Genomic DNA, 20,394 nt, shown 5'->3' on the forward strand with positions numbered 1-20,394 from the left:
TCTAGGCCAGTGGTGGAAAAATCATTTTGATGTGGCGGAGGGGAACCCTAACCCTACCCACACGACAACCGCCCACAGTTGTATCTACCCCGAAGAGATGATGAGCTGAGTTAAGATTTGGACTCACCACTCACTCACTCGACCGCTGAGACACCAAGCATCGTTAACAATGGAAATGGTTCAAATTGCATTGTGACAATATAGAAACGAAAATTGTTTAGAAAGTAGCAGTAAAGCCAAAGGGATTATGATTCACGTACAGACACTCCACTGGCATCTCGTCACCCCAGCATCGTTCAGTACAGAACTGGCCACAACAAACATTTGAGAGTTGGAGTTGGGTTTGAGGTGGAAATTGTGAGAAAAAAGCCCCGTGAATGACCTCGGCTGACGCTTCATTGTAGATTGTGAACGCATCACACCGGCTATGTTGGGCAGAGTGTATCAGAACAGCGCTAAACAATTTAACACGTTGATTGAGATTGGCGAGACGTGGAAGAGGCATTGCAATCAAATGTATTAGTTTCAATAATAATAACAATCTGCGAATAGGATGATGCGGTGGTAGAATGGATAGCAAATTGAACCTGAAATCCATAGGCCGCCGCCGGTTCGATTACATATTCCAAGCCCGGCAGTTGAAACAACATGTTGCAAGTTTCTTAAATTCACCCCGTGCATCTCTGCAACCAGCAGCATAAACGGGTACATTGCCAGTCAATAGAAGTGTGGGCAAATTCGCACCTCTTCCGGGATGTCCAGCCAGGGTGGAAGAACAGGTCAAAACGAATCTCTAGAGGAGCTCTCGAAAGCCCCATCGAGAGGAGGTCCTTCCGCCAGCAGCATTGGGAGCCATTGAGAGGCTGCGCTTTAGAATTTCTATTCACCGGGGTGTCTGTAAATGGATCACGCTGTACCACGCGTAGGTCTCTCCCGCCACCTAGTGGGAGTGACCTCGAACTACCAACAAAGAACAATTAAAATCGGTGTAATTAACCATTTTAAATTTCGATTTAAAGCTTTCGTGACTGCAGGGATTCATCTTCTTGGTTCTTTCGGTAAAGTCACGTAGAATGGAAATAATAAAATAATACAAATAAAACATAATAAAATAATTCTCACGACGTTTCGGCCACAACGCAAGCAGCCGTCCTCAGGTGAAGAAAAGGTCTGTCGAGAAGACAGAGTCTGAATGGCTTCTCGACAGACCTGTTCTTCACCTGAGGACGGCTGCTTGCGTTGTGGCCGAAACGTCGTGAGAATTATTTTATTATGTTTTATTTTATTATTTCCATTCTACGTGACTTTACCGAAAGAACCAAGAAGATAACCAATTTAAATTCACATGAACAAAGTGATGCAATACTCGGCCCCGTCACCGCCGATAACATCGTTCTTATTTTCCTTTCAAAATACCCGTCTTACACTTCCACACCCGAGCTGCGCCAACACGGTATGGGTGGTTCTCCACTGGTATATTACCGAACTGAGCCGTGCTACGCTAGCCTCCACGTGCGGATTGCGCGTTCCGTCACAGCGGCTCGGCTCGGCTTACGCGGTGGAAAAAACAACAACAACAACCCGTGCTTGGCTCGACCCGGCCGTGTTGAGGCAACGCGGCACGGTTCCACCACGGCTCAACATGTGCAAGTGTAAAAGAGGCATAGACATGTCTAAAAGGGCCGCCCCAGGTCCAGGCGTTTGTGATGCGCGCTGCCTTTAGTCGAAGCTGCTATGCCTGAAGCGTTTGTCGGGCTCGCTGTTCCTGCTGAGCTTGCTGCGAGGTTCTTCATCCTGGCTGCAAGCTACGTTGAAGATGTAGCCCTGCGAGAAGTTTCCACGCACCGTGATGAGTGAGAGCACAATGCTTGGAATTACACAGAGACACACAATGGAGCATATGGATTTGAAGCAAAAAGAAATGATAAAAACAGTCAAGGTACAGATTTTAAGTTTTCGTGACTGCAAGGATTTATACTCTTTGGATCTTTCGGTAAAGTCACGTAGGTGAAAATAAAAATAATGATAAAAATAACTAATTGAATAATATTGGTCGCGAAAGCCTACGTGTTAAAAAATAACTAAATTAGATAATTTAATTTCTAGAAATAATTTAATTCCTTGCTGTGGTTGTCCTACATGATGACGGAGGCTTGTGTTGCTTCCGAAACGTCGTGATTTAATTTAGTTATTATTCTTCTTGGTTCTTTCGGTAAAGTCACGTAGAAGGGAAGTAATAAAATAATAAAAATAAAACATAATAATGAGAATTGTTTTATGATGTTTTATTTTTATTTTTATTATTTTATTACTTCCCTTCTACGTGACTTTACCGAAAGAACCAAGAAGATGAATCCCTGCAGTCACGAAAGCTTTAAATCGAAATTTAGTTATTATTATTATTTTTATTTTCACCGACGTGACTTTACCGAAAGAACCAAAGAGTTTAGTCAAAGTACAATGTCCTGATCGAATGACAGCCCTGAGCTCGTGGTAGACATTTCTCGCCCCGATGACGGGGAAGAGTAGGCCGATAGGACAACCGCCAATGACGTCCCCAAGAGGTGAAAATCACGCAAATCGGAGACGTACTGGCTGTTAAGGAAAGTAATTAGGTTTGGAGAGTGACACATCATTGTCAGACGGGATGATGGTCCATGGACGAAACTGGTGACAGAACGGAAATCCAAGGAGAAAACATGTCCAGAAGGATGACCGCCACGGCTTTGGAGCGACACGATCGGCTGCAGGAGATGGATGGTAGTAGCACTCGGCCATTAGTGATAGCGGGGAGAGGCCTTCATCCAGCAGTAGACAATGGGTTATGATGATGAACGATGCACAGATTTGTTCATTAAAATCAATTCTTCTGCTCAAGGTAAGCACGTCTAATAATGATGGACGCGCAGATTGGTTACGCACGCAACCCTGGCCCCGGCTGCTCGACTTGTTAGCAAGAAGCCGCTTGAGGTGCGCGCTAAAGACCACCGGCAGCAACCACTTACACTAAACGCAGCCCAATTGAGCTGATTAAATGACTCGGTTCACTCCAAGGGCAGCGGATTAATGCCTTTCTCCAACAATGGTGGTGTGGGAATGGCATTTGGGCCATGGCACAGCGGACAATTGGTGCCAGGTATAGTGTAAAATGCTTGTGATGCAGCGCTTTGGAAGTGAGGGTTAGTGGACCACACAAATAATTATGAAACTCCCTCACCCACCGGGTCACTGTGAGGTGGCAAGACGATGCTATCTTAGCAAGTAGGCTCGTAAATCCATCTGTGTGAACCTTTGAGTGTTATCCCATCGTGTGCGTGGTGAGTTTTACATTTCGTTCTCTTCCAGGAGACGTGTTTTAACCGAGTTGTCAGAATCATCTTCCGAAAAGACACTAACTCCATAGCAATACATGACCATCTTCTTGGTTCTTTCGGTAAAGTCACGTAGAAGGTCACCTGAGGACGGCTGCTTGCGTTGTGGCCGAAGCGTCTTTTATTACTTCCCTTCTACGTGACTTTACCGAAAGAACCAAGAAGATGAATCCCTGCAGTCACGAAAGCTTTAAATCGAAATACATGACCACATACGAGGTTATGTGACACCAACAGACGTTCACAATAATCATTGCTTCCCATTGTGAAGAAAGGTATTCATATTCGACTTCTGGGCGACGGCTGTTGAGGAAAAACACCGTGTTGCCCCGACGACAAAACACGTTTTTTTTACACTATGAGACCTCCTTTACCAGTAGCAAAATATAGTAATATGTTTTTACCCTTTCAACTGGTACAAAAACTGACACCTTTGTACAAGGGATCATGTTTGCAATAACCACAACGCAAGCAGTCCAAATGCAAACAAAAAAATACAACTCTGATAATGATATGCACTGTCCTTGAAGTTGATTGGTCCACACCCGAGACAACACCATGTGAGACTAGGCTCTAAGAAAAGCTGTCTCGGGTGTGGACCAATCAACTTCAAGGACAGTGCATATCATTATCAGAGTTGTTTATTTTTGTTTGCATTTTGACTGCTTGTGTTGTGGTTATTGGAAACATGATCCCTTGTACAAAGGTGTCAGTTTTTGTACCAGTTGAAAGGGTAAAAACATATTACTTCGGTTTTTTTTCTTTCAAAAGCGACCTCAAACTCGAAAATACGGTAACCCTGAAACAACAAAAGGTCAATGTTCGAGTACCAACGTAATGCGCTTAACTTACGTTCTCTAGCTGGAAGCATTCTCTCTTCTTAGCCGCACGAGCCGGGTTACGCCGCACGCCGCCCTGGTTGCTTTCCCCGATCTCCTCCTGGATTGTTTTGTCTGGCATCGTCAGGGTCGGATTTTTCATTGCAGTCGTCGTGGTCTGTGCGCAACGCATGAGGGGGCTTTACCGAGGTTGGGAATAGCCGGGGGCTCTCGCAACTGTTACACCAGCACGGTTGGCTACGTACGGTGTGAAAGGAGTTGGACTCACAAGGATTTGCACTTATTGGGTGTTTAATGCCCCAGTATCTCAAGGCGCCTCGCATGACGCATCATCCCGATAATTCCAATGCAAACCACTGCGACAACCAGTAAATGCGCTATAACTTAGCCGTCTCACAACGACCCACGTAGACGGGCTCTAACACAATGCTGGGCTGCAACGCCGTCGTGCAGGCCGACGCGTTGAGTGAAGAGGACAGCGGGTAATTGACAACGGACCTTAAACGTCGTGAAGAGGGTTCGCCATTCACAACACTTGCCAACGGCTAACTTTGCTAATTGCTGATTGTCAAACAAAGCTCTTAATGGCAATCATGAGTTGTCTGCTGGCTCAAGAAACCTAGTCAATCAGTGGCGCTGCAAGGTGCAGAGGCAAGCCCTCTGTAGCGTTGACCTTGCTTACAGCGGAGCGCACAATAACGAGGGTGGTGGTGGCGGGGGGTCTGTGCAAAAGGTTGCGAGGTCCAATAGGATTAATGGAAGTTGATCCAGATACCTGCCCTTTGGCAGGAAACTCAAGCAAAACATTCCAATTGGATCACTCGTCGGTAAAAGTCATGAAAGTTCAGAGTCTTGCTGGGTATAAAGCTCAAACGGCGGAGGTGGGAATTTCTGTAAATCTTAATTTGGGAGCTTTCGTGACTGCAGGAATTATTCTTTGGTTCTTTTCGGTTAAGTCACGTCTAAAAATAAAATAATAAATCAAAATAAAACAACACATTACGACGTTTCGATTGCAACACAAGCAATCATCATCAGGCATAAAAGAAATAGCAACAAAAATCTAACTAGAAAACTATAGACCGACATACAAGCAGACAGACATCACAACGGCACACATAGAGAGGAGTGTACAGGCACACGAAAATTAAATAACCTAGTAAAATATTGAAATGTGATGTAATACAACACAGTTAAAATTCTAACTTAGCAAATTTTGAAACACGTAGTCAACCAGGCCATGCGTGAATTGTGTGTTAACCGACTCTCTGTGTTGTATTACATCACATTTCAATATTTTACTAGGTTATTTAATTTTCGTGTGCCTGTACACTCCTCTCTATGTGTGCCGTTGTGATGTCTGTCTGCTTGTATGTCGGTCTATAGTTTTCTAGTTAGATTTTTGTTGCTATTTCTTTTATGCCTGATGATGATTGCTTGTGTTGCAATCGAAACGTCGTAATGCGTTGTTTTATTTTGATTTATTATTTTATTTTTAGACGTGACTTAACCGAAAAGAACCAAAGAATAATTTCTGTAAATGATGAGAAACCCCAACACAAGAGGAAATGAAGGCTAGACGCACCTAGAATCAACACACAAAGGTGTGTGGCGCTCACACAGCAGTAAAGCTCAACTCTAATCATGCATTGCATGTCACACAATGTTGCTTGAACAATGCTCTCAGTTCTTGTCAAGACCACCAGCTCGGAAGAGCTGAATGTACGTCTGTATTATTGCGTAGACCACCAACTTAGAACGATTTGTGAATATGGCTGTCCTTTCAGGAAGCAGTGACACAACGCAGCAGGCATCTGACAATGCGTGTATTCATGAAGGGGATAATGGTTGACCGGATAATTTACTGTTTGGTGCAGTTCTGAGCATTTACATCGGTCTTGTGGCTCTTTTTTCTGTTGCTGAGGCTGAGTCCAGAGCGGCTCTTGCTGTCGTGGCCCAGGGAGAGTGCTGCGGCTTTGGAAACCAGTGGGTTGTCCTTCATACCACACAGGCATCCACTTACATTCCACCATTCCATACACGTTGGGTTTATATGGTGTCTACATGCAAACACATTTGAAGATATTGTACAAAAACAGTGAGACATTTTCATCATGGAGAAAAGGAAAAATATACATGGATACTGTATTATTTTTAAGAGATCAGGAATTCTGTTATCGGCAAACGAGAAAAGGATGGTCTTGAGCCTGGACTTAAAGAGGGATATGGGAGTTGGAACCATGGATGTGTGAGGGTAGGGAGTTCCAGACTGTGGGGGCAGCAGAGGAGAAATCGTGACCTCCCACTGAGTGAAAGTTGACTGGAAGATGTAAAATATTTAGTGGAGCAGACAGCCCGTGGAGTGTAGTAGTGAGAAGAGAGGTCGGAGAGTGGGCAGAGTAGAGTGAGATGGTGAGAGGTAGGAGAGCACGTGGAGGGGAGTGGAGAGGAATCTTGAAGACGGTGGTGAGTGCGATCTTGAAGTTGATCTGGGACTGGATTGAGAACAAGTGGAGGAATCTGAGGACTTTGATGATGTGGCCTCGTTTATCAGAATGGGTGCAGAGGCTGGCAGTGGAGTTTTGAATCATTTGCAGTTTGAAGGTGAAATATATTAGGGGAGTTCATAAAATCACCACTTAATTCGTACATGTTTCATCACATAAGCTTCTGGGAATTGACAGTTAATTTGTTTTCAATGTTGCACACAGAAAGGTGCAACATCTGTACGACGTAGCTCTGCGTCTGTCTCATTGTTAGTCTAGGCGCCCTACCTCATGGCGATTTTCCTCGCTTCCACCATCTCGATCACGGACTGCATTTGTAGGACCTGCTTCCACTTCGCACAGAAACAACAAGTGCACCATCAGCGCGTATTAATGTATAGCACGTGGTGCACGTGGCAGAGAAGTCAGCATAAAATAGCCCTTTCTTGGCTTCATGTCATTGAGATATTGATGTTGGAAAATGGATTTGGACACCACGCTAAACAGTAAATAGACTGGCTGTTGTTTTGCTATCGACTGTTTAATATATTCTAATTCGTAATGAGTGTTGCGTTTCTGCAAGCGCGACTCCAGCACGGACACCAGCTGGAAGCTAAGCAGTGTTGGCTGCAACACAAAAAACATATTCTATTTCAGCATGCGGCAGTATTACACATTATTAAAATGAATAGGGCATTGTTTAAGGGTGACATTCACAACAGCCCCCCCCCCCACCCACTAGGCGTTAAATACTCACACGCGAAAAACTGGGAGGACTGAGTTTGGCAGCCCTGAGTTTGCACTCTGGGATACGCAAAAGCAGATGGGCGATAACTCGCCATTCAAATACAATAATAGAAACATTATAAACAAGTGGAGTTCCCCTGTCCCTGACCCGCACCCACAATTGTCACCCTCTGTGCCGTTATAGTTGTGAAGGCAGATGCTGATGTAAGGCACAATGCTTACTTGAAGCCTGCTTCTGTGGCCGGTCAAAGGATACGCCGCTGGTAAGTTTCCTTAACTCTGGAGTCTTGAGCTGTGGGACCACCTAGCAGTGTGCAAGACCATTGTCAGAGTTTTAATTAAGTGATAATTTCTATCTACTTTTACTATCACATAGAGACTGTTGCTTTGTTGAAATGTTCATGCCTTACACGTGGGAAGTGTAGCTCATATCATACAATGTGGGCAAAGGAGGTGGCTCCTCTGAAGACCGAGGTTCGAATACAGGCCTGTGATTAAACCACTTCTTCAAGCGTAATGAGTTCATGGTCTTAGTATGCTTACCAATGACTGCACAGAAAAACCCATCACATTACATTTTGTTCTACACTTAATTTGGTTAAATTTCAGCGCTGAGAAATCAAATATGAGTTTGACTATCATCTGACGAACATTACTTTTATAATCAGTGGCAAGTGTTGCCCTTTAGTATATGTAAGACCAGAGGTCGCTTGAAGTGACCTCAGTGTTTGCTCTCTGAGAAGTTCAAAAGGATGTTTGGTCTTGGGACATGGCATCAAGCGCACAATCAGGAAAAAATTGGAGAACATTTTTAACGATTAAATCAAAGCAATAAAAAATAAGTGTCGGCTATATTCTCCCATATGCTCACCCGAGAACATGTTTCTGGATGACCGCACCTCTCCCACCCATATCAGGGTTGTAGCAACCAATTGCACAACTGCTTACAACTGGCATCAGCTATCAGTTGCATGCAACAAAGTTGCGCAACGGATTGTCACTGTGACGTCCTTGCGGCCGGTTCTCACCTGCATGATGTCACTATCTTCCTCTTCCATGCAGCGCTGCTCCAGCAAGTCCTTATCCCCCCTCTGTTTTCCCACCACCGTTTTTCCCGTCTCCTCCTCCGGGTTATAATCGTCCAGCTGTCTGCGGTCCACGGTGATGCGCAATCTCACCGAGTGGAAGGCCGAGGCCACGTGCCCCACACGCAGAGTCGTTGGATCGCCATGGAAATGCAAGGGCTCTGTGCTACTCGCTCTGAAACCCGGTGGTTGGTAGTCCTCTGGGGTCACTGTCAGAGATTACACGGCACAGGATAGAGCCGCTCAACATCAGTGTGCCAGTTTATTGCAAACACATTCTCCTCGCTCTCCACTCATCTCACTCCGCTCCCCTCAAAGCATTCTCCTAACTTTCCCGTCTCGTAACACTCGGGTCTGTCCCGTGATCTGCCAGTGAACCATTCGACACTTCAAGTGGCCGCAAAGTGCACCCAACCTGGCACATGTCCTCTGGAGATGTCACCATCACTTAGTGGTGCATGGCGAATTGTTATTGTGTTTTAAGGGGAGCGGTGATGCTGTGATCAGCACACTGCACTCCGAACCCGGCGACCAGAGATCAATTCCTATTCACGATCAGCATGTGATAAATACTGGGTCTTCCCTAAGTCCACTCATTCTTAAATGAGTACCTGGTGCAGTTTGTGAATATCTTGCCGGTCTTTAGAGGTGTTTGCTAACAGCACTTGCATCAACCGCCCATTAAAAGCAACGTGGGGGATCTTTGTCTTCGCGAGTGTCTGCGTTCTGACGGGACTGCTCTGCTCACCCTCGTCGTAGTAAAATAGTTTCATTGTGAGCGACACATCCGGCGGCATTCCCTCCAGGTGCTGCATGAGCACAAACAACTTGCGGATGAGCAATACCGTGGCACGCTTGGTTTCTTCAATAGAGAAGGTAATGTTTTTCTTGCTACTGTTGGCACAGAAAAATAGAATATCAATTACCTATGAGCATGCCTGATATCCAGCGCAGTGGAAGTGAGGGATAGTTGATCACACAAATCTGTGAAACTCCTTCCCCTACCCCTGGGCGTTGAGGTCACCGTATCCTGGCATGCCAGCATCTGGCAGTACAAGATAATTCATTTCTGTCTGTATGGGGATCGAGTGTTACCCCCTTCATGCATATGGGTTTTCTCTGAGTACCCTGGTTCACTCCAACATGTATAAACATTTACGAATAGAGTTGGCCAAACATCACGATATAGGACAAGAGCTTGGGCAATTGTTGCCACTGGTTGTGGTTGCCTTGCCGCCTATCTGTATTTCCCAGCGCCTATCAATCATTCACTCTTAAATTAAACGAAAATTGTGAAAAATATTCCAAGTTATTATTATCAGACTTTAGAGGTGCCCACTTAATAAACCTGTAATAAAAATAGGCATAACCACGAGGCAGTGAAATAACCATGAGAATGGAACACACAAAGTACATAGAGATAAGCATTCTTATACAGAAGCTAACTGTATTGAACATGGGCTGAGTCTTTCGTACATATACAGTAGAACCTCGGAGATCGAACGCACCAGAACTCGAACAAATCGGTGTTCGAACGATATTTCCCAACATTTTTTGCCCCGGAAACCGAACGAAATCCGGAGGTCGAACGGGCAATCGCGACTTGAAAGAACCTGTACGGCTGAGACGCGTATAGACAGCGTGCATGACGCTTGCCCAGACAAAGGTTTTACCGTATGAGAGGCTCAGTTAACACGTAGCTCTCACCCAGTGCAGACCCGCAAAACATCGTTCCTGGACTTTTTCGTTAATTTCCTTTATTTTCGTGTTTTTTGGTGTTTATCCATACACAACGTCTCCATTTATTTATTGTGTTTCTTGTTTATTTGTATGTTTTTATGCATGTAATTACTGTAAAGTCCGTGTAAAAATGCTTTACAATGAGATGTCTTGTGTCTGGAACCAATTAATGTCATTTACATTCATTCTTATGGGGGAAATTAATTCGGTGTTCGAACAAATCGGTGTTCGAATGGCCTTCTGGAACGAATTAAGTTCGATCTCCGGGGTACCACAGGACGTGTGTAGTGACATACTAATGTCACTAGAGGACAGCCACAGTACCCAGTGACGGGGGTGTTGTAGGGGCATAGCCCTGGCAACGGTGAGAGAGAGTGCCAGTGCGGACATGGCCTTTGGGTGAACCCAGGAGGACATGTGACGGGACGAGCTGGAAGGGGTACCCCCCAAAGGGGGCCGAGAGAGACACGTGATGGGGAACCAGAACCCCGTAAAAGCTAGACCACGCCAGGGGCGGATATAAACCGGTGCGGAGAAGCCGGCGGGGTCGCCGTCGTCGTCGTGCTGTCCGAGGCAAATGGAATCCGCCAGCCAGGTCTTCGATCCTCGCTCTTCGCGACAAGTCGTCGAGAGCCGGGCAGCGTGTCAGCTGACCCGGCCGATTATACAGTGTTCCCGTTGAGTGTCGACTTACCTGCTGTGTTAGTGAATTAAATGTGTTGCCTCCATACTCGAGAGTGCGTCTCAATAGAACCCACTACACATGCACAGCGCTTTTATCAATCCACTGCAGAACAAGGGGAGGTGTCGTCAGCGTCGGGTTCGAATCCACGACCTCCTGTCTACCAGGCGATGTAGTTAACATCTCTTAGCCACCGTGATGATGATGATGAGAGACACAAACACCAAATATGCAGCAGCAGCAGGCATCGTCAGGGTCGGGATTGAACCCACGACCTCCTGTATACTAGGAGAAGTAGTTAACATCTCATAGCCACCGTGATGATAATGAGAGAGAGACGCAAACTCAAAATATACAGCAGCAGGTGTCGTCAGGGTCGGGTTCGAATCCACGACCTTCTGTCTACCAGGCGATGTAGTTAACATCTCCGTGCGTCTCAATGGAACCCACTACACATGCACAGCGCTTTAATCAATCCACTGCAGAACGAGGGCCTCCCCACACCGTGTGGGTCATGGTGATTACATGACCGTGCGGTTGATTATGGGCCAATCGATATGTGCGCTGCCTTCTGCTTTAAAGGTTTTGCATAAACTGTTAAATTGTTTAGTGTTGCATTTCAAGAGATAGAAAATGGGCTACAATTACCTGCAAAAGTTCATTGTTGGCCCAAGATCTGTGTATGCGAACTTGAAGGTGTAGGTCTCAAAGATTGTCTGTGGAGAGATACATTTCAATACGCTGTGATGTCTCATCAACACAGAGACCTTTAGTGCTCAAGCCAGTGGTGGCGGTAAGCGTAAGCAAACAAGGGGTCCGATATTCATGAAAAAATAGGGGCTAACCAAAAATTTTTAAATTTACCATTAAAAAACTGATTAATCTATCGTTAATTGCCTGTAACTATATTACTCTTTGGTTCTTTCGGTAAAGTCACGTAGGTAGAAAAATAATAGATCACGACGTTTCGATAGCAACACAAGCCATCGTCCTCAGGTGAAACAATACAGCAGGCGGACTGCCTGAGGACGATTGCTTGTGTTGCTATCGAAACGTCGTGATCTATGATTTTTCTACCCACGTGACTTTACCGAAAGAGCCAAAGCGTATGGATTGCTGCAGTCACGAAAGCTTCAAATCAAGGTTGTAACTATATTCTCAGAACTCCAACTTTCTCTCTCGTCTTCATCTCGTACTGCACTGCATCTGTCTCATCTGTATCCCTAATCTTTTATCTCATTACATTTCTAGCTCTTGTCATCCCACACATCTGCCTTATTTCACTACATCTGCTTCATCTGTCCCTCCCTTCTGACGTCTTGCTACATCTATACTTTTTCCATCTCTTTTGTCATGTCACTAGGAGTTTGTCATCGAAATGGGGACCCACCAAGAATGCTGTATTTTTAGGGTCCCATATGCGCAAGCACCACCACCACTAATTCTATGGGATCATAGGCATGCTTATACGTTCACGTAAAATAGTGTGGTTTTATGGGATGTACAAAAACACTTACGCTTGGGTCTTGCGGATCACGATACACCTGTCAAAATAAAACACATTTTAAGCTGATGAAGATGACACAACTCCTTTATGGAAAGCAAATAACTTAACACACTCAGAACAATATGTGTGTTTATCAAGAAACTACTTACAGCGATAACCATCATCCTCAGCTGTAAAAACGAAAACAGTTAATGAGCTTACATTCGTTATCGAGGTGAAAAACACAAAAGGGCAATTTAATTCAATATTACGCAGTTTGCAAATAGTTTCCAAGTGTGTGTGATGTGAGAAACACTGCCATCTGGTGTTAAAACGAGATTTACTGTGGACAGTCGCTTACGTAATTCTTTTCAAGGGCATCATAACATCCTTTCATCCTGAAAGGGAAATGTGCACATTTTGATAAAATGCATTAATATTTTTACAAAAAGTTTACATTTGTTTGCATTTTTTAAAGAAGCAAAGGCAATTTAATTCTTGCATATGTGCTAGGAAGGACTTTCGGATAAAAACTAAATAGGATTTTCAGAATTTTAAGGACAATTTTTTTTTCTCTCCATATTCTCAGACCATTTATATTTGGTAATAAGTTCACGTGTATTTGTTAAAACAAACGTCATGTCACCCGATGCCATGTGAGACCACTTTTTGAGGGACGTCACTTCTTCTGATGCCGTATTCTCAGATAAATCTAAAAGTTTGTACCTCGGCCGAAATTTTCGGATGAATCAACATATGGGAACACTTGACTAAACCTATACTGTCTGATGGAAAAAAACACTTTAAAGTTACGGTCATTGCAGTAAAGAACTAAGCTTGGAAGTGTCACTGTAATTATGCCATTAAAGTGATCCTAGTAATAGGTTTTTACCCTTTACACTGGTACAAAAATCTGACACCTTTATACAAGGCATCATGTTTGCAATAACCTCAACACAAGAAGTCAAAATGCAAACAAAAAGAAACAACTCTGATGATGATAATGATATGCACTGTCCTTGAAGTTGATTGGTCCACACCCGAGACAGCATTTAAATGCTTACCCCGAGCTCTCAATACTCTGATAGTGCGCTGTCTTTGAGTTGTACGCCTTTTGGCGTCATCTGGTCCAACACCAATGGAGACTAGGCTCTAAAGAAAGCTGTCTCGGGTGTGGACCAATCAACTTCAAGGACAGTGCATATCATTATCATCATCAGAGTTGTTTCTTTTTGTTTGCATTTTGACTTCTTGTGTTGAGGTTATTGCAAACATGATGCCTTGTATAAAGGTGTCAGATTTTTGTACGAGTTAAAAGGGTAAAAACCTATTACTATATTTTGCCACTGGTAAAGGAGATCTCATAAAGTGATCATGTCAGAGATAACTGCTTCATTATTCATTCATAGAGTAGTGGTGGGCAGCTTATGACAGCCTAGGTAAACCATACAGTATTTTTGGGGGTATTGCGTATAACTTGAAACAATGTAGATCAACGAGCCTACCATTCCACAATCTGACAGGCGCCAGGGAGGGAGGTTTGTCCACAGATGATCTTCAGGGTAAGATCTGCAGTGGATATGAAATATGCGCCATGGGTGAAGCCAAAGTATGTGAGAATTAAGATTGCACGGTTACACGTAAGCACCTCTGTTACTGTATTGCCTTTTGTCCAGATGTTCCTCGTAAAGTCGGCTTGCTTCAATGAGCTACTGCCTGGTAAATGAAGAGGCTATTGAATTGTGAATTCACTGTCTTTTAATGTCTTCATACAAATTTCCAAGGGTAGCCAAAGTTGCCGTGCCTACATACCAACATATTTATATATTGCCGAGTTACATAACACTAAACTACGTTCTTTATGATCACCGATGAGATATCGTCGTTTCGAATATCACGATTGCTATCATAGCCTAGATTAAACTCATCATCAGCCATGGTTAAATCAATGAAAGAACGCATCCCCAAGGGACCACTATGTCTCACGATACTTTGATGTAATAACACTGGTCAACAAAAAAAATTCTTGCCTGGAATTTTGCAGCTGTTTTAGACTAATTTCATGGTGCTGATTCCTAATCTGATCTCAGATTTGCTCTATCACATCTCATTTTTATGCTATCGGCATACCCCATTTTCATTGATTTTACCCGAAATTAACTCTGTCACTTATGATTGCAAGTTGTTGCGAGTAAGTGACTGCTTTAGTGTTAAAATATGGTGCTGTATTTTTAGGATAATGTGTTTATAATATCATTTTATGTAGATATCCACATTCATTTAATATTTTTCTTCTGCAGTTTTATTGAACATGCAATATTTGATATCTCAAAAACCTGATGTGATAGACAAAAACTGATGCCAGATTTGGAATCAGCACCCCACAATTACCTTAAAACCTTTGGAATACCTTATGCCAGAAAAAGTGTTGACCAGTGTAATCCAGAGGTGGGACAAAGTCATTGTTATGCAAGTCCAAGTCGAGTCGCAAGTCATCAAATTCATGACTCGAGTCTGACTCGAGTCCAAGTCACATGACTCGAGTCCACATCTCATAGGTGGGACAAAGTCATTGTTATGCAAGTCCAAGTCGAGTCGCAAGTCATCAAATTCATGACTCGAGTCTAACTCGAGTCCAAGTCACATGACTCGAGTCCACACCTCTGGTGTAATCCAACTATCATCTGAATACGATGTTATCACTGCATCTCCTCAGTGAGCATCCTCTCAGCCACTTTCCATTCTTGATGTGGCAGCCAAGAAATGTAATGAGACCCAGAAGGTCGAATCTGATACCGAATTTGTTCATTTAAAAATATTGCTGAATAATTATAGAAAATGTTTTTCAGCAACAAGATATTATATGGGGTAAAAATAAATATTAAAATGTTCAAATACAAAACAGACACCAATTCGAAAGCATCATGTCTACGTAACCACACATACGTGTGCATTTATGCCAGAAAGGGTAAGTCATCATCATTCAATATCTGCTGGAAATTAATGTTGGTACAGAAGACCAAATGGTTCAACGGTCCAAAACAGATGTCATGCCGAGAGACAGATGCATGTCACGAGGGAGGTGATAAGGCAATGAACTTTTAATGTCAACGAGTCGAACGCCTTGTCCCATTCAGTACCGTCAATGTAGCATGTGGTGTAGGCTTTCTCTGGCAAGATGCCACGCAGGTAGGTGATGTTGGAGATGGCTATGGCTATGAGGCGCTTGATGAAAACCACAGACTGCTGCACCGTATCTATCTTTTCAGGTATTATGCTCTGAAAACCAAAACACACATTATGGAGCTGTCTGGTGGGCATAGCATCAGAATTCTCAAGTCTCAAATGCACACAGACACACACACACGGTTCGGATTACCATGTTTCCCTGGCAGAACTTGGGTTGGCATGAGTGGTGAGGAATGAGGTCTATATAGTACTTATCAAGCCACTTCTGGAATAAAAGGCCCTCCACACCATATCGGTCAGGGCAGTTGATTTGTACAAACTGGATAAGTCCCAAACACAGCTTTAATTGTTTTTTATTTTCTAATTTCATCTAGAATTATTGTATTACCAATCATCTCAAATACCCATTTGTTCTGGTGCCGGTTTAATTGCAGGCAGCTGCCTGGATTCGAACCCAACACCTCAGAAGTGTCTGCTCAGTACTATGACCCCCTCTCACACGAGTTGGTAATAGACTGGCGGTGGTAGCGCACGTCTGTAATCCAGCACTGTGGAGGCGATGGTTGGTGGATCACACAAATAATGCAAAACTCTCTCCCCTTGGGCGTTGTAGAGCCATGCACTGGCTCGCCAGAAGGCAGGGCAGCAAGTGGACTAATCGGTATCTGTTTCCATCTGTACGGTGTAGTGTTGCCCCTTCTCGAAAGATCCCGTTTCCTCCCACGTGAAAACTTTCATTAGTTGTCTGGAAGCATGTTAGACTAAATACCCAACACAGGACCCTCCTGCAAAGTGTCCTACAGCTCAGAGTGGCTCTCCTAGATAAGTAAATTATACTTACTTATTGATTACAACAATTGCATTAAGAAAGCACATTCGTGTTTTAATCCCTGTAACTGCAGTTTAATAGACAATGCAATGGTAAGGCTGTGTGATACATGAAGTAATTATTGGCGGAGTGGGAGCCATGGACTGGACGCATCTGAGTTGACGTCCACCGATGATATGGAGCGATGCAATCAGTTCGCGTGTAGGTCAGAATCAGAATATTTATTTATACTGGAGAAATCCGATGGGCTATAAAGCTCTTTTTCACTTGTGCTGGGTGGATCGTGACATCGCAGGATCGTGAGGTGGTCGGGAGGGGGGGGGGGCATGCTTGGTGAGGCCTTCATCCAGCAGTGGCAGTGGACTGACCGTAGCTAATTATGACGGATCAAATGACGTGGGGGAATGTTTGATGCGAGATTGGCTAATTATCACGAGATGTTTAATTGAGGGTTGTTTGAATAATTGACGTGGGGCGAGCTGGTTAATTTACCAAGCTTTCAACCGTTACCATCTAAGGGGATTGTCGTGGAAATTTTTTTTGAAATAATAAAATACGTAAAATTGTTCAAACTTGTGAGAATAGCTTTCTTTCCCTTTTATCTGGCAACAAAACAGGCGTTAAGTTGTTAAAACACCAAACTGAAACCTTTTACAAGGAATCATGTCTGCATTAACCACGATACTTGTGATCAAAATGCAAACAAAAAACACATTCCTGCTGCGGAGGGAGCTGGTAGGAACGTTGGGTTGCTCGGTCAATGGCCTGCAGGGTCAACGGCGGCGTGGTGTATTCCGCAAATATGCCCGACTGTGAGGGCGGGCACAAGCCGGCGTGAGTAGGTGAAACGTTGAGTTTTATAAGGGCACCACGGGGTGACCAGCCCCTCCCCACCCAGCCCCTCCATGCACGACGGACACAATAATCCCATGTGGGCTGGTGTAACCAGGAGGTTCCTACCAGTAACATACTCTGACAATAAATGCATTGTCTTTAAAACTGATTGGTCCACACCAGAGACAGCTTTCTTTTGAGCCTCGTCTCAAACGGTGTTAGACAAGAGGACGCCAAAAGGCGTACACACTTAACAAAACTATTTTGTTTTATTATCACAGGTTAGGTCCACTGAGCTATGTAGCTCTTTGCGACCTCAAAGAAGTGTCTCATTGCGTGGAGATGTATAACAGCGGCCAAATACTCTAAACACGTGGTGATGTTGATTCTAAATGTTGAGGGGAAAACCGGAGTACCCGGAGAAAAATCCACGCGACCATGGCGAGAGAGACGCAAACTCCAAATACACAGCAGCAGCAGTAATTATCAGGGTCTGGAGTGAACCCACGACCTCCTGTACACTAGGAGAAGTAGTTAACATCTCATAGCCACCGTGATGATGATGAGAGAGAGAGAGACGCAAACTCCAAATCTACAGCAGCAGCAGGAGTCGTTAGGGTCGGGATCGAACCCACGACCTCCTGTAGACCAGGCGAGGTAGTTAACATCTCTTAGCCACCGTGATGATGATGAGAGAGACGCAAAGTCCAAATATACAGCAGCAGCAGGCATTGTCAGGGTCTGGATTGAACCCACGACCTCCTGTAGACCAGGCGAGGTAGTTAACATCTCATAGCCAAGTTTGAAGCGTGTCTGTGTTTGTTTTAAGTGATAAAAAAAACTAAATTGTGCACCATTCGTTGCGATTGTGTCGGTCGGATCATCTGAGCCGTGGCCATGATCTCCTTACTGCAATAAAGAAAACAAAGAGTTAGACATTACAAGTGATTGTGTTTCACTACTAACTTCTACAAGACGCGATTTCCTCTCGTTGGGGCGTGCGTCTTATAATCAGGGATACGGTCAATATTTCACGCAACAATCTGTCAATAGTTAACCTTGTTTAAATAACCAGACTGTGTTTCTTAAATGCAAACTAAAATGACGTAAACATTGAAGTAGATTTTCTTTTTAATTGTTTTTTTAATGTCCCCTCTGAGGGGAAATAAGACGATGTATTCACCTCAGGAAAAAATGTTAACTGTTTATTAAGTTAAATATTTCCTTTGATAATGTCTATTGATACATTGCTTTCGTTAAACATTGCCATGAAGAATATATTTTAAACAGTGTAATAGCTTATTTAATTTTATTTTAATAAAAAGGTCACACATGACACACAATTGACCACACATACAAAATCGTGAAAAGTGACACATTTTCACTTACTATGTTCGAGGCAATTGATATCGCAAAATGTAAGTGGCGAAAGTAACGGTGAGAATTTCAAATCCCACGATTTGATAAATTTAACTCTTCAAATAATCATAAATCTGAGAAATCGGCGTCCAAAACGAGACGTTCGTGCGCTGCGCTTTTCCCGCGAAGAGTGCCCGACGTGATGACGTCACCACGCTCCACTCCGAGGTGTCTATGTGTGCGTGATGACGTCAACGCGCTCCACACCCCGGGAGGTGTTGTGTGCGTGATGACGTCACCGCGCTCCACACCCCGGGAGGTGTTGTGTGCGTGTTGACGTCACCGCGCTGCACACCCCCCTCGAAATGTTGTGCGTGATGACGTTAAGGCGCCCTACTCCCCGGGAGGTGTTGTGTGCGTGATGACGTCACCGCGCTCCACACCCCGGGAGGTGTAGCGTGCGTGATGACGTCACCACGCTCCACCCCGCCGAGGTGTTGCGTGTGCGTGATAACGTCACCGCGCTCCACACCCCGGGAGGTGTTGTGTGCGTGATGACGTCACCACGCTCCACACCCCGGGAGGTGTAGCGTGCGTGATGACGTCACCACGCTCCTCACCCCGGGAGGTGTTGCGTGTGCGTAATGACGTCACCACGCTCCAGCCCCACCGAGGTGTTGTGTGCGTGATGACGTAACGACGCTGCCGGGGCACTGGGTCTGCCACACGTGGTCGCGGAAACAGACGCTACTGTCCGTGCCGCAAGTTTCTCAATGTGCACTGTGCCTCTTGCAACCCAGAGACGCTGCTGTGGGGCGCGTGTGTACAAGGGGGTTTCATTGTCATCTGTGGGCAGTCTTAACGTGCGTGTGTGTGTAAAAGGGGGTTTCATTGCCATCTGTGGGCAGTCTTAACGTGCGTGTGTGTGTACAAGGGGGTTTCATTGCCATCTGTGGGCAGTCTTAACGTGCGTGTGTGTGTACAAGGGGGTTTCATTGCCATCTGTGGGCAGTCTTAACGTGCGTGTGTGTGTACAAGGGGGTTTCATTGCCATCTGTGGGCAGTCTTAACGTGCGTGTGTGTGTACAAGGGGGTTTCATTGCCATCTGTGGGCAGTCTTAACGTGCGTGTGTGTGTACAAGGGGGTTTCATTGCCATCTGTGGGCAGTCTTAACGTGCGTGTGTGTGTATAAGGGGGTTTCATTGCCATCTGTGGGCAGTCTTAACGTGCGTGTGTGTGTACAAGGGGGTTTCATTGCCATCTGTGGGCAGTCTTAACGTGCGTGTGTGTGTACAAGGGGGTTTCATTGCCATCTGTGGGCAGTCTTAACGTGCGTGTGTGTGTACAAGGGGGTTTCATTGCCATCTGTGGGCAGTCTTAACGTGCGTGTGTGTGTACAAGGGGGTTTCATTGCCATCTGTGGGCAGTCTTAACGTGCGTGTGTGTGTACAAGGGGGTTTCATTGCCATCTGTGGGCAGTCTTAACGTGCGTGTGTGTGTACAAGGGGGTTTCATTGCCATCTGTGGGCAGTCTTAACGTGCGTGTGTGTGTACAAGGGGGTTTCATTGCCATCTGTGGGCAGTCTTAACGTGCGTGTGTGTGTACAAGGGGGTTTCATTGCCATCTGTGGGCAGTCTTAACGTGCGTGTGTGTGTACAAGGGGGTTTCATTGCCATCTGTGGGCAGTCTTAACGTGCGTGTGTGTGTACAAGGGGGTTTCATTGCCATCTGTGGGCAGTCTTAAC

The 20,394-nt window shown here is 44.8% G+C and overlaps 1 protein-coding gene across 1 annotated transcript; it reads right to left on the bottom strand.

Annotated features, from left to right (window-relative positions):
* Positions 1-1,220: 1,220 nt before the first annotated feature.
* LOC144735824 (HORMA domain-containing protein 2-like) lies at positions 1,221-18,836 on the bottom strand. The gene is made up of 15 exons (XM_078618353.1): positions 18,678-18,836; positions 18,143-18,197; positions 15,577-15,715; positions 13,942-14,005; positions 12,798-12,834; positions 12,607-12,627; positions 12,468-12,494; positions 11,599-11,666; positions 9,277-9,422; positions 8,472-8,737; positions 7,666-7,747; positions 6,985-7,049; positions 6,102-6,206; positions 4,224-4,367; positions 1,221-1,824 (listed from the first exon to the last, which is right to left on the bottom strand). Exons 2-15 carry the CDS (start codon positions 18,185-18,187, stop codon positions 1,720-1,722), a joined length of 1,314 nt encoding a protein of 437 aa, XP_078474479.1. The 5' UTR covers positions 18,188-18,197; positions 18,678-18,836; the 3' UTR covers positions 1,221-1,719.
* Between the last annotated feature and the right edge of the window lie 1,558 nt (positions 18,837-20,394).

The sequence above is a fragment of the Lampetra planeri genome, chromosome 3 (genome assembly GCF_965212315.1).
Source record: "Lampetra planeri chromosome 3, kcLamPlan1.2.h2, whole genome shotgun sequence".
Classification (NCBI taxonomy): domain Eukaryota; kingdom Metazoa; phylum Chordata; class Hyperoartia; order Petromyzontiformes; family Petromyzontidae; genus Lampetra; species Lampetra planeri.